At 40.0% G+C, this 17,240-nt stretch overlaps 1 protein-coding gene across 1 annotated transcript in view; it reads right to left on the bottom strand.

Annotated features, from left to right (window-relative positions):
• Positions 1-3,817: 3,817 nt before the first annotated feature.
• Positions 3,818-17,240, bottom strand: part of LOC100472724 (zinc finger protein 177) — a 28,024-nt gene continuing 14,601 nt past the window's right edge. Inside the window, exons 3-7 of the mRNA XM_019793457.2 lie at positions 8,572-8,657; positions 7,827-7,953; positions 7,285-7,377; positions 6,707-6,789; positions 3,818-6,162 (exon numbers count right to left, since the gene is read on the bottom strand). Coding sequence (XP_019649016.1) covers positions 5,056-6,162; positions 6,707-6,789; positions 7,285-7,377; positions 7,827-7,953; positions 8,572-8,604 — 1,443 coding nt within the window. The 5' untranslated portion in view covers positions 8,605-8,657 and the 3' untranslated portion in view covers positions 3,818-5,055. The remainder of the gene's footprint in view (positions 6,163-6,706; positions 6,790-7,284; positions 7,378-7,826; positions 7,954-8,571; positions 8,658-17,240) is intronic.

Raw genomic sequence — 17,240 nt, 5'->3', positions numbered from 1 at the left:
TGCAGACATATTTTAATTTATCCTGTGTATTGTATTATTCAGAATTCTCCAGAGAAATAGAACATATAGCCCTGAACTTTTATGGTGAGCTCAGAAAGATCTGTTAAGTACACACACATACAATGGACATAACATATATGTACTTATTATGTACACAAAACATGACTTTTATGTAAGGAACTACTTATATAACTATGAAGGCTGAGAAGTCTCACAATCTACCATCCCCAATCGAGAGACCTATGAAAGTAGGTGGTGCCATTCAAACACCTGAGAGCCAGGCTGCCAACGGTGTAGATTTCAGTCCCCGTCTGAAAGCCCGAGAACTGGAAGCACCTAGAGCAGGAGATCACTATCCCAGTTCAGCAATCAGACAGAAAAAGAGAATTTAGTCATCCTCTGCTTTTTTGGTCCATTCAAGCCCTCAATTGGACTGGATGATGTCCACCCGTGATGGGGAGGGTGATATGCTATGGTCAGTCTGTTGATTCAAATGTGAATCTCCTGAAACATGCTCACAGACACCACCAGAAATTACATTTAACGAGATAGCTAGGTATTTCATGACACAGTCTAGTTGACAAATAGAATTAATTACCATAGGTATCTTACCTAGGAGTGGAATTGCTGGGTCATGGACATTTTGAAGGACCACCAGACTGTTTTCCAAAGTGGCTGCACCATTTTACATTGTACCCATCAGTGTATGAGTTCCTATTTCCCGATGTCACTTGTTAATTTTTGTTTTTATATATTAGCTATCCTAAGTGGTGAGAAGTGATATCTCCTTGTGATTTGGGTCATTTTTCTACTGACCAGTGATGTTGATGACTAGTGTATTTGTTGCTATTTGTTATCTCCTTGGTTTAGAAATGTCTCTTCAAAACTCTGGTCCATTTTAAAATTGGATTATTTTTTTATTGTTGAGTAGTAAGAATTCTTTATATATTCTGTACAGAAGTTGCTTTTTGCATATATGAGTTGCAAATATTTTCTCCCATTCCATGGGTTGTCTTTCACTTTCTTGATGTGTCCTTTGGAGTACAAAAGTATTTAAATGTTGATGATTGACCTCTGATGTACAAAAGATCTTAATTTTGATAAACTACAATTTATCTATTTTTTCTTTGATTGCAAGGCGCTTTTGGTATCACATATAAGAAATCATTGCCAAATTCAATGTCAAGAAGCTTTCCTCCTGGGGTGCCTGGGTGGCTCAGTCGTTAAGCGTCTGCCTTTGGCTCAGGTCATGATCCTAGAGGCCTGGGATAGAGCCCTGCATCGGGCTCCCTGCATGGCGGGAAGCCTGCTTCTCCCTCTCCCTCTGCCCCTGCTTGTTTCCTCTCTCGCTGTCTCTATCAAATAAATAAATATAATCTTAAAAAAAAAAAGCAGCAGCTTTCCTCCTATGCTTTCTTATAGGAATTTTGCAGTTTTGTCTAATGGTTGATCTTTGATCCACTAGTTTTTGTATATAGTATAAAGTGGGATGGAAAGCAGTAACATTCCAGTGCTTCATCACATACAGTTAGCAGTGCCATTTGCACGGTCCGGGAACGCGTAACTGCTCTTTACTCAGTACCAAAAGATATAGTTATTTATTTATTATCAATTTTTGAAGTAGGCTAAATTGAATTATTAAGTGGAGAAGCCATAGAGATAAGCACCTCTTTATTAGTTATGTTTATATAATAAGTTTTAAACCTTGCAGGCCAGTTTTAACACATACTGAGCCATATTAATTATTTTAACTAAGTGTCCATGGAGTCACATTTTATCAAGGAATAAAGCCAAAGACCTTAATTTATTTTTCATTGTTGTCAGGGCATCTGTGCTTAAGATGGGATATTTTAGGGCAATGGGTACAATAACTATGGGAAATTTAGAAACAACTACAATTGCAGTAAAGTACACCTATTTTCCTCTATTTTAATTATTTTTTATGATTGTAGGAGGAATAATGTTTAAATTTAGTGGGGTCCCCAGGTATAACCATAATTTGAGTCCTAGTATTGATTACAATTTATGAAGCCTTGTCAATTAGTGTATTTTAGCAATGTTATGCTTAATTTAGAACTTAAATTATAAAGGCGCAAAAGCCTTAGTGCCCCTTTTATCTTTTTGGTATATAAATTTTAATATGTAAATTTTGTTACATATTTGATATATATATGATAATTACATATAAAACTTAAGTTTTTAACATATAAACTTTACTATACAAACTAGGTTTTCAATTGGTTCAAATTATGGATCTTTGTTTTAATTTAGTTTTGTGTGTATTTTATAATTTACATATATACATCTATACTAAATGTTACAAATGTATATAATCTACTTTACCTTTTATTTTCTCCCCTGTATCTATGAGTTTACTTTTCATCGTTGTTTTTAAATGAGTAAGCAATTGAAGACTAACATTATGTTTCTTAGACCTGACAGTTACTTGATACAGAAGATTTAAAGTTCCCATTCTTTGGGAAGGGAGGGATTACTTGTAGCCACATAAAGCCCCTGCTGCTATACTTATTTTCTTTTGATCTCTTATCTTTCCCCATTGTTTTTCCCTTTAGGTATTTACCTATAAACTCCTGATGGTCCTGAGTGGACCTCTGCTATGTGCGTTGACCTCCCTTTCTAGACTGTCCCTTTAAACTTCAGAGGGACTGGAGTCTCTCTACAGGAGAGCAATATGGGGGAATCCTAATTTTATAGCATTTGGTTTTCAAGAAGATGCTCTTACATATTGATAGGCAGTGGTACTCGAGAGCCCATGCACACTGACCAGGAGATTTACAAACTGGTTTGAGTTGAGAAACCTCCTGAGGTTTCTTACAGGGAGCAGGGAAAAATGTTCTTACTCTTTTCCCTTTTTCATGAAACATGGATCTCATCCCCCACCAGGTAGGCAGGAGAACAAATCACGACAGAAGCAAAGCAAGGAACAAGAGACATATGTGAGGGCTGCTGCTGTCTTGAGGACCTCCTGCTCTCTTTGTCCCCCACAGGAGATGTGGTAGCCAAGGAGATCCCCCTTGGTGTTCAGGGAACACCACCACATAGTTTTGAGGAGAGGTTAAGTTGTTTCTGATTATCCTTACATACTGGTAAGGAGAAAATGTTACTGGCTAGGTCAACAGTCTGCATTTACACCCAGTGAATTATAACATTATTAGGGAAATGGGCCCTATATAAGAATGAAAGGACAGGGGTGCCTGGATGGCTCAGTTGGTTAAGTGTCTGCCTTCAGCTTAGGTCATGATTCTAGAGTCCTGCGATCAAGCCCCAGATCAGGTTCCCTGCTCAGTGGCGAGTCTGTTTCTCCCTCTGCCCCTCCCCCCTTCATGCTTTCTCTCTCAAATCAATCAATCAATCTTAAAAAAAAAAAAGAAAGGACAATTAATCAGAAATATAAAATGAGGGGTGCCTGGGTGGTTCAGTCTGTTAAGCATCTGCCTTTGGCTCATGTCATGATTCCAGGATTGAGCCCTGCATTGGGCTCCCTGCTCAGCAGAGACCCTGCTTCTCCCTCTGCCCCTCACCCTCCTCGTGCTCTCTTTCTCTAATAAATAAATAAACAAAAATAAAATCTTGGGGCGCCTGGGTGGCACAGCGGTTAGGCGTCTGCCTTCGGCTCAGGGCATGATCCCGGCGTTATGGGATCGAGCCCCACATCAGGCTTCCTCTGCTATGAGCCTGCTTCTTCCTCTCCCACTCCCCCTGCTTGTGTTCCCTCTCTCACTGGCTGTCTCTCTGTTGAATAACTAAATAAATAAAAATCTAAAAAAAATAAAAATAAAATCTTTAAAAAAATATAAAGTGACTACATTTGTATGCATCTAGCTATAGTGCCTCAAAGTGAGACAGAATTTAAAAAAACAATCTGACTAGCCACAGTGATAATGACACATTAATAAAGGACAAACGAGGAGAAAAGGTTTGTAATGATACAAATTTTAAAAACACAAAAGATTGACTCATCAGACACACTGATTATACCAAATAATTACAGAATAGGCATTGTTTTCAACCATACTTAAAGGATTCATTAAACTTGACCACATATGAGATGTTATCAGTTAACTGAAATCCCTTGTAACAGAATCTTCCCTCCAGAGTGGTTTACATCAGTTAGGAGTTTATTCTTCTCATGTTATATGAAACCCAGAAATAAGCAACCCAAGGCGGGTACAGCCAAATAATACTGTATGTCCCTGTGTAGAATTAGTAGCCTCTGACTATCTTCCCCTTGGTCTGTTTTCTAGGAAAGAAAAAGAGATGAGACACAGGGCAAATGGTGAAGAGAAAATGTAGCTGAGATACTCCCATTGCCATGGGCTTCTTTAGAACCCACAAGCAGTGACCTCTGCCTGTTTCTCACTGGCCAGAACCATGGGCTCATGGACACTCACGGCAGCAAAGAAAGTTGAGAGAGTTCCTTAAAAAATTGTCCACACTGCCAACTTGGATACAATTGTAGTTTTGTTACTTTAGGAAAGGGACGGAGGAATGGATCTGGGGATACTCATTGTATCTAACACATTGGGCCACACAGCAAGTCTCCAACAACTTTGTTTGAATAATGTCATACAGAATCTACATCATGAAGACCACACATTTGTGTATCATCCAATTTAAATTAAAAATCTATAAAAACGTAACTAAAATATGCAGAGTCTGCACATTAAAAAACACATTTCTAAATAACCTACAGGTCCAAGGCATCTTGATGAGGATTGCACATTTAGTACTAAATTATGGTGAAAACATCATTTATCAAAACTTTTGTGATGTAGATTAAGGGGAAATTAGAGTGCCATATAACCTTTAATACTCATCAGTTAACAAGCTGTCACACTTTCAGGATGAGAAACTCACTGATAAAAGACAATCACAGAACAATAACATTTGTAAGATCGGTCCCAGTATAGTGTAAGACAAGAATTGTGCCTCGGCTTTCTACATTGGTCACAACAGGGCTGTTCTTCAGTGTGAGTTCTAAAATGAGGAATGAGGTGTAAAGGCCCAATAAAGGCTTTCCTATAGTCATCTCACTCATACTTTCTGCCCAGTGTGTATTCGCTTATGCATTATAAGGTTAGTGCTGGTGCTGAATGCCTTTCCACACTGAACACATTGATAGGGCTTCTCTCCTGTGTGAGTTCTCACGTGTACCCTTAGGCACGAGGAATTCCTAAAGGCCTTCCCACATTCTTTACACTCATAGGTTTTCTCTCCAGTATGAGTTCTCTTGTGCACAATGAGGTAAGAGCCTGTGCTGAAGGATTTTCCACACTGACTACACTCGTAAGGTTTCTCTCCAGTGTGAGACCGCGTGTGTTTCTTCAGGGATGACTGATCAATGAAGGCTTTCCCACAGTCACTGCATTCGTAGGGTTTCTCTCCAGTGTGGGTTCTCATATGCTTCTGAAGGGATGAAGGAACAGTGAAAGCCTTGCCACATTCCTTACAGTCGTAGGGTTTCTCTCCAGTGTGAGTCCTTTTGTGCACATTAAGATGAGAGCTCTGGCTGAAGGATTTTCCGCAGTGATTACACTCATAAGGTTTCTCTCCAGTGTGAGATCTCACGTGCTTTTTAAGGGAAGACTGGAAAATGAAGGCTTTCCCACAGTCACTACATTCATAAGGCTTCTCTCTGGCGTGAAGTCTCACACACTTCTGAAGGGATGAGGAGCTGGTGAACGCTTTCCCATGCTCCTTACATTCCGAGCTTTCTTCCATGGTACACATTGTTTTGTGGACACCAAGGGAGGCTCTTTCTCCATGATCATGGCATTCACAGAGTTCCTCTCCAGTAGGTATTTGCACATGTACTGAAAAGGAAGGGTGTAAGCTGAAGGACATAAGACACTGATTACACGCATGAGATTTCTCTCCTGTGAGAGTCCTGAAGTATTTCCTAAGGGATGCCTCTTGACTGAAAGCTTTGCCACAATCATTAAACTCACGAGTTTTCTCTCCACTGTGAGTACTTACATGACTGCTAAGAGTTGAGGGGTGGCCAAGGTCTTTCCCATATTCTTTATATTTGTAGCATTTCTCTCCCTCACAATATCTTGTACATGTAAAGTGATAGTTCTTTCTGATGAATTTTCCACAATGATCAAATTTCAAGGGTTTCTTGCCAGGTTGAGTTGGTGCCTGCAGAACAAGGAGTAAGTGGTGACTGAAGACTCTCTCACTTTCTTTACATTCATGGGAATTTTTTTCTGTGTGGATTCTGCCATACATAGGAAGCACATGATTATGACAGATATTTTTACTATTTTCAGTGCATGGATGTGATTTTTTTTTTTTTTTGCCCTATTAGTTCCTTCAAGTTGAATCAACTGAATGCTCTAACCCAGGACTCCATCATTCCTAACAAAGGGCATCCTAAATACAGAGTTTTGCCAATAATGAGTGAAGAATGAATTAACTGTGTATTAAATACTTAACAAAGGGATAACATTTAAATAAATGTTTGCTTTTTGGTATTCTCTGTGGGGCAGCAAGTGTTGAGCTTGGTTTAGAGATTTCTCTAATTTTATGAGATTCAGGAAGACTTTCCTGAGACAGCTTTCTGGGGAGTGAATGCCACCTGCCTCACTGTCTCGCCTCCCTTGGAAGCTGGTGCTTTAACTCAATGGCATTCAAAAGCTTCTCCTACTGTAAAAAATCAGAAATCATTCCTGGTGAATCTTACCAGTTTTATGCCATTGCAAGTTTTTTCCCCAGGAACATTCTGCATAGGAATTCCATCCTTTGATTTCAGTTGAATATCCCAGTCTGAAATTGAAAATTTTTGTAACTATTGGGATAAAAAGGGGGGATAACAGAAAAAAGGAGGTGGGCACCCTATGGATTTGAGTAACACTATATATGGAAAGGAAATGTGAAAGAGAAGATGTAACCTGTGACCAGAGAAGCTGTTGTAGGAACTTCGCTCTGGAAGAAGATGCCAATGATAGGAACAAGCAATGGAAATGGGAAGTATTTTACTTGGAAAAGATTCTGGAGGTTTGAGATAAGGAGATAAAGGAGAATGTATTACCTGGAAAACAAAGTAGGGAAAATGGAACAAAAAGTAATCAAGGAAACATCAAATTGAAAGAGGAATTAAACCAGCTTTTTCTCTGAGACAGAAAAATGTGAATGAACGGCAAGATGGTGAAAGACGGAAAGCTCACATAACGGCCTTTCTCCCACAAACTGATGCTCCCAAATGGACCGTCCCTCACCATGGCTGCTCCATGTAATGACTCCTTTCTGCCTGGGGCTCACCTGTACAGGCACCTTGGAGAATTCCCCCCTCCTCTGTCCCCAGCGCTTCCTGCTTCACCTCTGTGATCAGACTGTGTTTGCAGAGAGGATACCCTGCTCATGGAGAAAGACACATGAGGTGGGGGAACTGGCAAGGAGACAAGAAATCTGTCCATGAAATGGATTCCAATACTTTGATATTAAGGGATTCTGAAGACAGGCAAGTAAAACTTCAGGAGTTACCAAAGAATCATATCCGAGCTCTTTTACAAGGTCCCCAAAACAGACACCATGTGTGGCCTATTCACAAGGAACTGACCCTTGAAATCCAAGCCCAAGAGCAGATACATACTGCAAATTACCTAAATCTTGTAATAATAATGAAAATGAAATCAGTGCGATTTTACGGGAGGCCATGAGACTGCCCCACAAGGGCAGGGGCCATTCATTTTGTGTTTATCATGTACTGCCATTCTTTTCACATATCCTGGAACACGATATGTGAGGAAGGACCATCTGCTGCATGAAGAAATGAGAAAATGAAGGAATGAGGCCAATCTTACCCAGGGAGGCCAGGTTCCTGTAGTTCTCCAGCATCACGTCTCTGTACAGGATTTTCTGAGCAGCATCCAGCAGTGCCCACTCCTCCTGGGAGAAGTCCACTGCCACCTCCTCAAAGGTCACTGACTCCTGAAATCACACACACACTGTGGCTCAGGCAAGGCCCATCTCTAACAATGTAGCAAAAGAACAGTGGGGAAGGCTATCAGCACTGGGGAAGGAGACCAGCACACAGCAGGCTCACATGTGCCTGGAGGCCTCCCATTATCTGCCCCGAGGCTCAGTTCTTGGAACTCTCTTCTTTCACTCTCCCTGCCTGGACCATCTCATCCAGACTCTTGCTTTCAGCAGCTTATCGAATACGCAGTTGACCTGATCTTTCCACTACTAGGTTGTGAGGGCTCTTCCAGTCTTAGTCAAGATTGAGTGTAGACTGTACTGCAGGATGAGAAAAATACTTGGAAAACGAATGAGTTTCCTAGTGAAAAATCTCTCTTGTCCTGCATAGCACCCAGCAGAATATGGAACTAATACTCAACCTGGAGGAAGATCTGGGAAAAAAAAGAAATTAACAAATGTTGTAGTAACAGAAGTCTTTCCTAAGGCATTCTTTGTCTCGTTCTAAGAGGCCCAGAGAACTGGGGAAGCCTGAGGCCAGCTCAGTTGAAGCTGTAGGTCATGGGCAAGAGCTGTGGCCTTTGGGAACAGCAATGTTTTTTGGAAACAGAATAATTTCCTTTATAATACCTGTGACCAGGTTGTCAGCAATCCTGCAGCCATTCTTCCTCTTGTATGTCTCTCTCCTTACCAGACAGGGTTCTGAGCAAGCAGACCTAGAGAAGAAAGAAGCCATAAGAGTCTAGGCTTGACAGATATTCAACTCTTACAACCTAGAAGCTTCCTCATAGTAGCTTCAGAGGGACCACACACACACACATACATACCCACAGTACAGTTCACTGTTAGGAATCTACCTCCCTGTCCAAGAACAACTAGGAATTAGGAATACAGTATGCCCTTATTTTTAGTTTTTAAACTTTTCCTAGACTGAACTACTAAAAATACCTACACTTAATAGGCACTATGGGGAGCAATGGGCCCCCCTTGTACCAACATGCTTCTTAAATGTCATTTGCCCATGAAAGAAACCAGGGCTCATTTGAGAAATCGCTGAGTCCAGTGTAGAACATGAAATGTTCAAGGTGAGTCTGCAACATCTTACAGCAGAAAGCAAAAAACCCAGCAAAGACTAATGGGGTTGTGTCAAAAAGACACAGGAGAAAACTTAAAAAAAGAGCTCCCCTGGCTTAAGATGGAACAATTTAATAAATAATGACTGTGGTCTGTTGAAATCATCAAATCTAAAACAAATCATGAGTTTGTAATGATATTTTAAAACACCCCTAATGGTCAGTATGAGCAGAGGCCTGGATATTAACTCATAATTTTGAAGATTCTAAAAGGAAAGAATCAAGCATATATCCCTGTCTCCTTTGTGAACAGTATTTTGTGATTGCCAAGCTGTTTTGATGAGGCAAAGTTCCTTACAGAAGACTCATACAAGCTTTATAAGAAGCCTCTTTTATTATAAAGAAAAACGCTAGTCAGAAAGTCACCATTTCACAAGCACTAGTAAATTAATGGATCATGGCAATGACAATCAACAGCTACTAAATTATTGGGTGAAAAGTGAATGGGGATGTTTATTTTTAACTTTTAATTCTGAAAAAACTCTCAAACTGAAAGAAAAGAAGAATGGTGTGAATATGATGAACTTCCACAGACTTTTCATCATTAAAATTTGCTTTCTCTGTTTCAGCATTCCCTGTTTCAGCAAGAATTGAGAAGAATCTGTTCGAGGGGAAACAGCAGATGTCATGACCCTTTCCTCCTATATATTTGAGTGACACAGGAACTTGGACATTCTCTAACATAACCACAACGATCAAAATCAGGAATGTTTAACATGAATTTAATATTATTATGTAACATATACTCCATATGCAGAATTTTACTAACTGGTCCAATAATGTCCTTTATAGCAGTCACTTTGTAAATTTCCCATGTGGGACCATGCCCTCAAACCATAGTAGTTTTTTTTTTTTTTTAAGATTTTATTTATTTATTGGACAGAGAGGGACACAGCGAGAGAGGGAACACCAGCAGGGGGAGTGGGAGGGAGAAGCAGGCTTCCCCCTGAGCAGGGAGCCTGATGCGGGGCTCGATCCCAGGATCCTGGGATCATGACTGAGCCAAAGGCAGGCGCTTAACGACTGAGCCACCCTGGCGCCCCTCAAACCATAGTTCTTTACTGTTCTTTAATCTGGACGCATCCCTCAGCCTTTCATCTTTCAAGATATGAGGAGTCCAGGTCAGATGTTTGACAGACTCCACCTCAATTTTGGCTTGTCTGGTGTTTTCTCATGGTTAGATTCAGAAAATTCGTTTTTGGATGAAGGATTACATGACTGATGCATGTCCTTTTCAGTGAGCCACTTCAGGAGGCATATGATCCAGTCTGTCTCCTTGCTGGTGATAACTTTAATCACACGGTTAAGGTGGCATGCCACAGGTTCTTCTATTAAGTAATCATTTTCTCCTGTTGTAATAAGGACTCTTATTAACTAGGGGGTAAATGAAGACTGTATAAACAAGCTGGAGAACTTTATAAAGGAAGGATCAAGCTGACACTGGAACCAGCTGATAAATCTTAACATCACAAAGTAGGTATCTGGATCGCATGGAAGTTCTGGTATGATGTAAGAAGAAATAGCACTATCTGTGAAGTATTTTTGCCAAAAATTCCTGACAAATCCTTTCATGTAATTAGCAGTTTATAGAAGAGAGAGAGGAGACTGAGGGACATGTTAAAATTACATCATGATGGGGCACCTGAGTGGCTCAGTCAGTTAAGCGTCTGCCTTCAGCTCAGGTCAGGATCCCAGGGTCCTGGGATCGAGCCCCATGTCAGACTTCCTGCTCAGCGGAGAGGCTGCTTCTCCCTCTGCCTCTGGCTCCCCCTGCTTGTGCTCTCTCTCTCTCTCTTGCTCTATCTCCAATAAATTAAAAATAGTAATAATAAAATGACATCATGAAGATATAAACAGCCAAACCCAGACTGGGGGACAGAGCAGGAGGACTGCTACAGGCAAAGAGACTGGTTATGAAGTATAATAGCCCACTGCAGCATGTGGGACTCAGACAACACCAACTGTAAAAACACATTTTGAGACATTATGGGGTAACTGAACACAGATTGGGTATTAGATGATACTGGTAAAGAGAAAAGCAGCCTGACATCCAGGAGCTGCCCTGGTACTGTCAGCTAGGTCTGTGTGTTCTCCCATTGAACATAAGCAACTTCACAGAACAGCAACAGCAGACAGGGCCGCTCCGAGATTGTGACATAGTAAGACTAAACCAAGGCCATTCTGTAATCATGTCTGAACACAAATGATACATAAACATTATCTAGGCCTAAAAAATGACCAAACATCCCCCCTTTCTGGCCAACATGAGCCACTGCTGCTGCTTTATCAATTACAGCTTGCCCCTTGGAAGGAGTTTTCCTTCCTTCTAGGTAAGCTTTACTGATAAATCCAATCACAGAGTTGCTCTCACTTCCTGACATCTAACCCAGAACCCCCAAAAGCACCTGGCACGAGCCCATACCCTCTGACAGGCCCCACGGTGCACAATGTTATGTGTGCTTCCTTGCTGCAAGGAGTGATAAACCCAACTTGTGGAACTACATGTGTAGCCCAATTTGTTTAGCCAAAGACAAATAGAAAATACCAAGAAATACTATTCATTAGAGGGGTATCATAAGGTTTTGTGATAATGCTAAAAGCTTCCCATTAAACATTTATTTTCATTTGTGGGACCGCATCCTTAGTCTCTTAATCTGTACAGTTCTCCCTGAAATTTTAGCTTAAATTTAAATAGCCACATGTGGATAGTGTATTAGATGGTCAGACTATGATGATCAAGATAGGTAAAATATTGGTAATTGTCAAAGCTGAGTGTTGATGACATAAGGATTCACTATACTATTCTATTCTTGTGTATGCTTGAAAATTTCCATATGAAAAGCTTAAAAATTTAAAAGAAGGGTAAAATAAAGACATTTTTAAGTAAAGACCTGAAAGAGTTTACCCATCAAAAGATCATCACTAATGTAAATTCTCGGTATTCCAGGAAATGGGAATTTGTGCAACTGAAATGTTAAAAAAGCAGACTGAACAAAAATCAAATGGGTAAAACTAAGTGAAGCTTGATCATATAAAATGGTAATAATAGTATCTAATTTGTGAGATGGAAAAGCAAGCTAGAACCCTAATACTGAATAATAAAAACACATAAATTTGTTCCTTGTATTCTTGCGGGAGAGAATAGAAATGTTGATTAGCTTTTGACTTTAAGTGTGTCTGATAAATAGTAAGGGTGACTACTAAAGGACTCAGCAGATTTAACTCAGTCTAGAATAAAAAATGGAATGGAAAAAAAACCAAAACTCAATTATTCCAAAAGTAAGAAAAATAAGCAGGAAAAAGAAACAAACAAAGCAGGTAAAATAAAAAGCACAATGCAAGACAGTAGAAAATACTGGTATCAATAATCACAATGGATATACAGGTAAATGGATTAAATTCTACAGTTTAAAAGCAAAGACTGACATGTTAGATTAAGATGAATTCCAGCTCTATGGTCTTTCATGAGATGCATTTAAAACCAAAACAAGGGCATCTGGGTGGCTCAGTCAGTTACACATCTGCCTTTAGCTCAGGTCATGATCCCAGGACCCTGGGACAGAGCTCCGCGTCAGGCTGTCTGTTCAACGGGCAGCCTGCTTCTCCCTCTCCCTTTGCTGCTCCCCCTGCTTGTGCTCTAATAAATAAATAAAATCTTAAAAAAAAAAAAAACACAGAAAGACTGAATCTCAAAAACAAAAATGATACACCAGGCAAATATTAGCCAAAATTGTTTGATTTCACACTTTTTAAACATAGGCTCTGTGCCCAGTGTGGAGCCCAATATGGGGCTTGAACTCACAACTGTGAGATCAAGACCTGAGCCAAAATCAAAATATGGATGCGTAACCGACTGGGCCACCCAGGAGCCTCTGATTTCACACATTTTAAAACAAAAGTCACTGTGAAAGGCAACTACATTAGGATATAAGGTTCAATTCACTAGGAAGACATAAAGATTCTGAAGTTGTGCACAATCATAGTCTCCTAAGAGCTAACAGAATTAAAGGAGGGAGAAACAAATCACCATCAGTGTCACAGACTCTAACACACTACTGTCAGTGATACAGAGATCAGTGGGGAAAAAAATAATAAAGACTTGAATAGTAACATGAACAAGCTTCACCTAAAACACTTATGAACACTACATTCAATAAATGGAGAATACACATATTTTTTTTCAAGCACACGTGCAGTGTTTACAAAAACTAGCTCTCTTCTATAATACACAGTTATTCTTAAAGCTTTCAATTTTAGTATATGTGCTGCTGATGCAAGCACTAGTTTTAAAGCTTTCAAAGGATTTACATACAGATGTTTTCCTTGACCAAAATGAAATTCAGTTAAAAAAGAATATTATGTTGAGCCATATGACACTGCCATTTTTTTTAAAAGATTTTATTTATTTATTTGACACACACACATACAGACAGCAAGCGAGCACAAGCAGGGAGAGCGGCAGGCAGAGGGAGAGGGAGAAGCAGGCTCCCCTCTGAGCAAGGAGCCTGATGTGGGGCTCGATCCCAGAACTCTGGGATCATGACCCGAGCTGAAGGCAGACGCTTAATCAATTGAGCCACCCAGGTGCCCCAACACTGCCATTTCTATAGGTAAAAAAATGGTGAAAGTTAGCAGGTTCATATGGTTCAATCTGATATTAAAAGCCATACAATTGGAGTTCAGAGAACATCATATTTATGAATAACTCATGAATAAAATATATAATTAATAAATTAAATTGGAAATTAGAAAATACGTAATACTATGGTTATCGATCAGTTCTAAATACCAAAATTTGAAAGCTGCAGCTAAAGTAGAGCTTAGGGGGAAAAAAAGTAAGCTTCATATACTTACATTAGAGAAAAATGAAGTTAAAAATTAGTCCAAGTTTCCAGTTTAAGAATTTAAAGAAAAAACTTAGAGAAAAAATTTAGAGAAAAAAAAATTCCAAAATAAAAGAAGGAAAGTTGAAGGAAGGAAAAATAGGAAAAAAACCAAAGAATTAGAAAACAAAAAGTAGGAGCACCTGGGTGGTACAGTCGGTTAAGCAGCCAACAACTCTTGGTTTCAGCTCAGATTATGATCTCAGGGTTGTGAGATCGAGCCCCGCCTCAGGCTCCAAACGGAGCACAGAGCATGCTTGAGATTTTCTCACCCTCTCCTTCTGCCCCTCCCACTTGTGCAGTCTTTTTCTAAAGCAAATAAATCTTAAGAAGAAACAAACCCCCCTAAAATTAGGTCCTTTGAAATTGATAAAATAGGAAGAAGTCATGCAAGATTATTCAAGAAAAGGGAGAAGGTTCAGAGAAAATTAAGAACCCCCCCAATTACAGATGCTGCAGAGATTAAACATATAAGATATTATGATTAACTTTATGCCAATCAAGCTCAAAACTCACAGGAAATAAATCCATTTCTTTAGAAATAAAACTTACCAAAAAATGACTCTACAGAAATAAACTTAGTGCTAAAATTACAAAAAATGAACTAGGCAGTGATGGCTATAAAACATTGTGAATGTGATTAATGCCACTGAATTGTACATTTAAAATGCTTATAATGGCAAATTTTACGTTTTTATATATGTATATAACACACATTTATGTATATAACACACATTATGTACACACACGACATATATACATGATAAATGTACACGTGTTTGACATATATACACACACATTTGTATACAGCATTTATTTATTTAACGGGGCCTGAACTCATAATCCTGAGATCAAGACCTGAGCCAACATCAAGAGTCAGACACCCAAACAACTGGGCCACCCAGGTGCCTTATATTATATATATTTTTCATTACAATAAAAAAATGCAGAAAAAAACCCCAAAATAATCTGGGCTGACACTGACCTTCTCAGAGAGATTTCAGGCCTCCCCTGCTCAAATAACTTACTGCCCGGATAGATATCTTAAACAAAACAAAATATAGGCATTTAAATTTACCCACAAAGAAAACACCAGGCTTGGGTTGTGTAAGTTGGTTCTGTCATTCATTGGAGAGAATTCCAATCTGACTCAATATTTTCCAGGGATCAGACACACTTATGAAGACTTCGGTTACATCATGTATTTGTATATTACTAAACATTAGTAAAGATAATAACTTACTGAATCTATAAAGCAAGAGTTATATATTTAGAAGGTTTAATTTATAAATTTAGGCATCGTGCAAAACTCCAGAATTGTGCATGACCCAAAATGTCATGTTTGCATTTTGATTATTCTGTTCCAATATCTTATACAATTACCACCTGGGAGAAGGGGAGAAGATGGACATGCCTTTTTTATAACAATTTTACAAAACAGTTTGACTTTACCAAAGGGATTACCTTGATAAAGGGTATAAAGGGAAGAAGAACGTTCTTTGTGACTGGTATAATATTGACATCAAACATTACACAGCCATGATTTTAAAAAAACCAAAATGATAGACAAATCTCATTAATAAACAGATATAAACAGCCTAAAGTTCAAACCAAATATATCAATAAATGACAACGTTAATACATCAGAACCAAGTTGCATCTATCCCAGGAATACCAGATGCTTATTAGAAAATCAATTAATATAATGTTTTATTCATAGAGCAAAGGAGAAAACAGTGTGATCATCTCGATGACATAGTAAAAGTGTTTTGTAATAGTCAACATTTCACATAACTTAAAAATAATCTTAACCAGCTCTATTAAAAAACACAATTCAAGGGGTGCCTGGGTGGCTAGGTTGAACACTGACTCTTGACTTTGGCTCAGGTCATGATCTCAGGGTTCTGGATGGAGCTCCCCCCTGCCCTCTGTAGGGAGTCTGCTTCTCTCTCTCCCTTTACCCCTCCCCCCTTACTCATGCTTTCTCTCAAAAGATATCTCTAAAAACAAAGACAACTAACACAAAACAATCTTGGTAAACAAACCAAAGAAAGGATAGAAACAAATGTCTTTAACTGGAAAATGTATCAGAAGGTAGAACGAACATCTAACTTCCTAGTGGTAAGCTGAGGGCCTTTACTTTGAGACATGGAAAAAGACAGAGGTGACTCCTCTAGTCAAGTCTGAAGTCTTAACCAGTGTTGTGTATTAGGGAGAGTTGGGGAGAAATGCGAGGTGGGGACAAGGACAGGGAGACATAACAGGGTGGAAGATTACAGAGGAAGAATAAACCTGTCATTACTCATAGACGATATGAGCATTATGTAAACATCCAAGAATCTACAGGTAAATTACTTGAGAACCAAAGAGGTCTGCAGCTTGCTGCAGAGTGGAAAACAAACACTCTGAATGTTCAAAATAGAACAAGCCCCATGGACCGGGGCGGTTGGCAGTACTTAGAAATACTACACACGACCCAACAACTTTTCCTCTAAAAATCGACCCTGGTGCAGAAATGGGAAGAAATACGCACAAGCCCGTCAACAGGGGAACACCACTCGTCTGTCCACAGGGGACTAGGATGCATCTGCAGAAATCCAAGCCAGGTGGGGGGGGTGGGGAGATCTTTGTGAAGTGATGAGTATTTCAAGGTAATGCCGTTAACGCAGAAAATGAGATACAGAAAAGGGCATTTTCTTGTGGAAAAATAACTAATTTGGGGGAGAATTTTAAAGAGACGCGTACAGGGGCTGGGTGGAAGGCTTCGCCGACGCACCCTGACCGCATCTCCCCACCTGCCTCCTCGCGGGGCCCGACGTCCCGAGTGGCNGATACAGAAAAGGGCATTTTCTTGTGGAAAAATAACTAATTTGAGGGAGAATTTTAAAGAGACGCGTACAGGGGCTGGGTTGAAGGCTTCGCCGACGCACCCTGACCGCATCTCCCCACCTGCCTCCTCGCGGGGCCCGACGTCCCGAGTGGCCGCGGATGGAAGGGGGTCGAGGCTCAGGGAGGAAAGGCAGGGACAGCNTGTCCACTAGCCCTCCTAGGCTCCACTGTACACACACACACACACCCCCCCTTGGGCAATAACTCTGCCCTGGCCATCTTTGTTCATGCACTGCACTGAAGCCCAGAGCCTCTTGTTCCTACAGGAAATGATAAAGCTGCACATGCAGATGCAGAGTCAGGCTGCTTGTTCATAGAAATACAGCCTAGAGGGGCGCCTGGGTGTCTCAGTCGTTAATCGTCTGCCTTCAGCTCAGGGCGTGATCCCAGGGTC

The sequence above is a fragment of the Ailuropoda melanoleuca genome, chromosome 4, assembly GCF_002007445.2.
Source record: "Ailuropoda melanoleuca isolate Jingjing chromosome 4, ASM200744v2, whole genome shotgun sequence".
In the NCBI taxonomy this organism is placed as follows: domain Eukaryota; kingdom Metazoa; phylum Chordata; class Mammalia; order Carnivora; family Ursidae; genus Ailuropoda; species Ailuropoda melanoleuca.
This window is presented reverse-complemented; position numbering and strand designations above follow the sequence as displayed.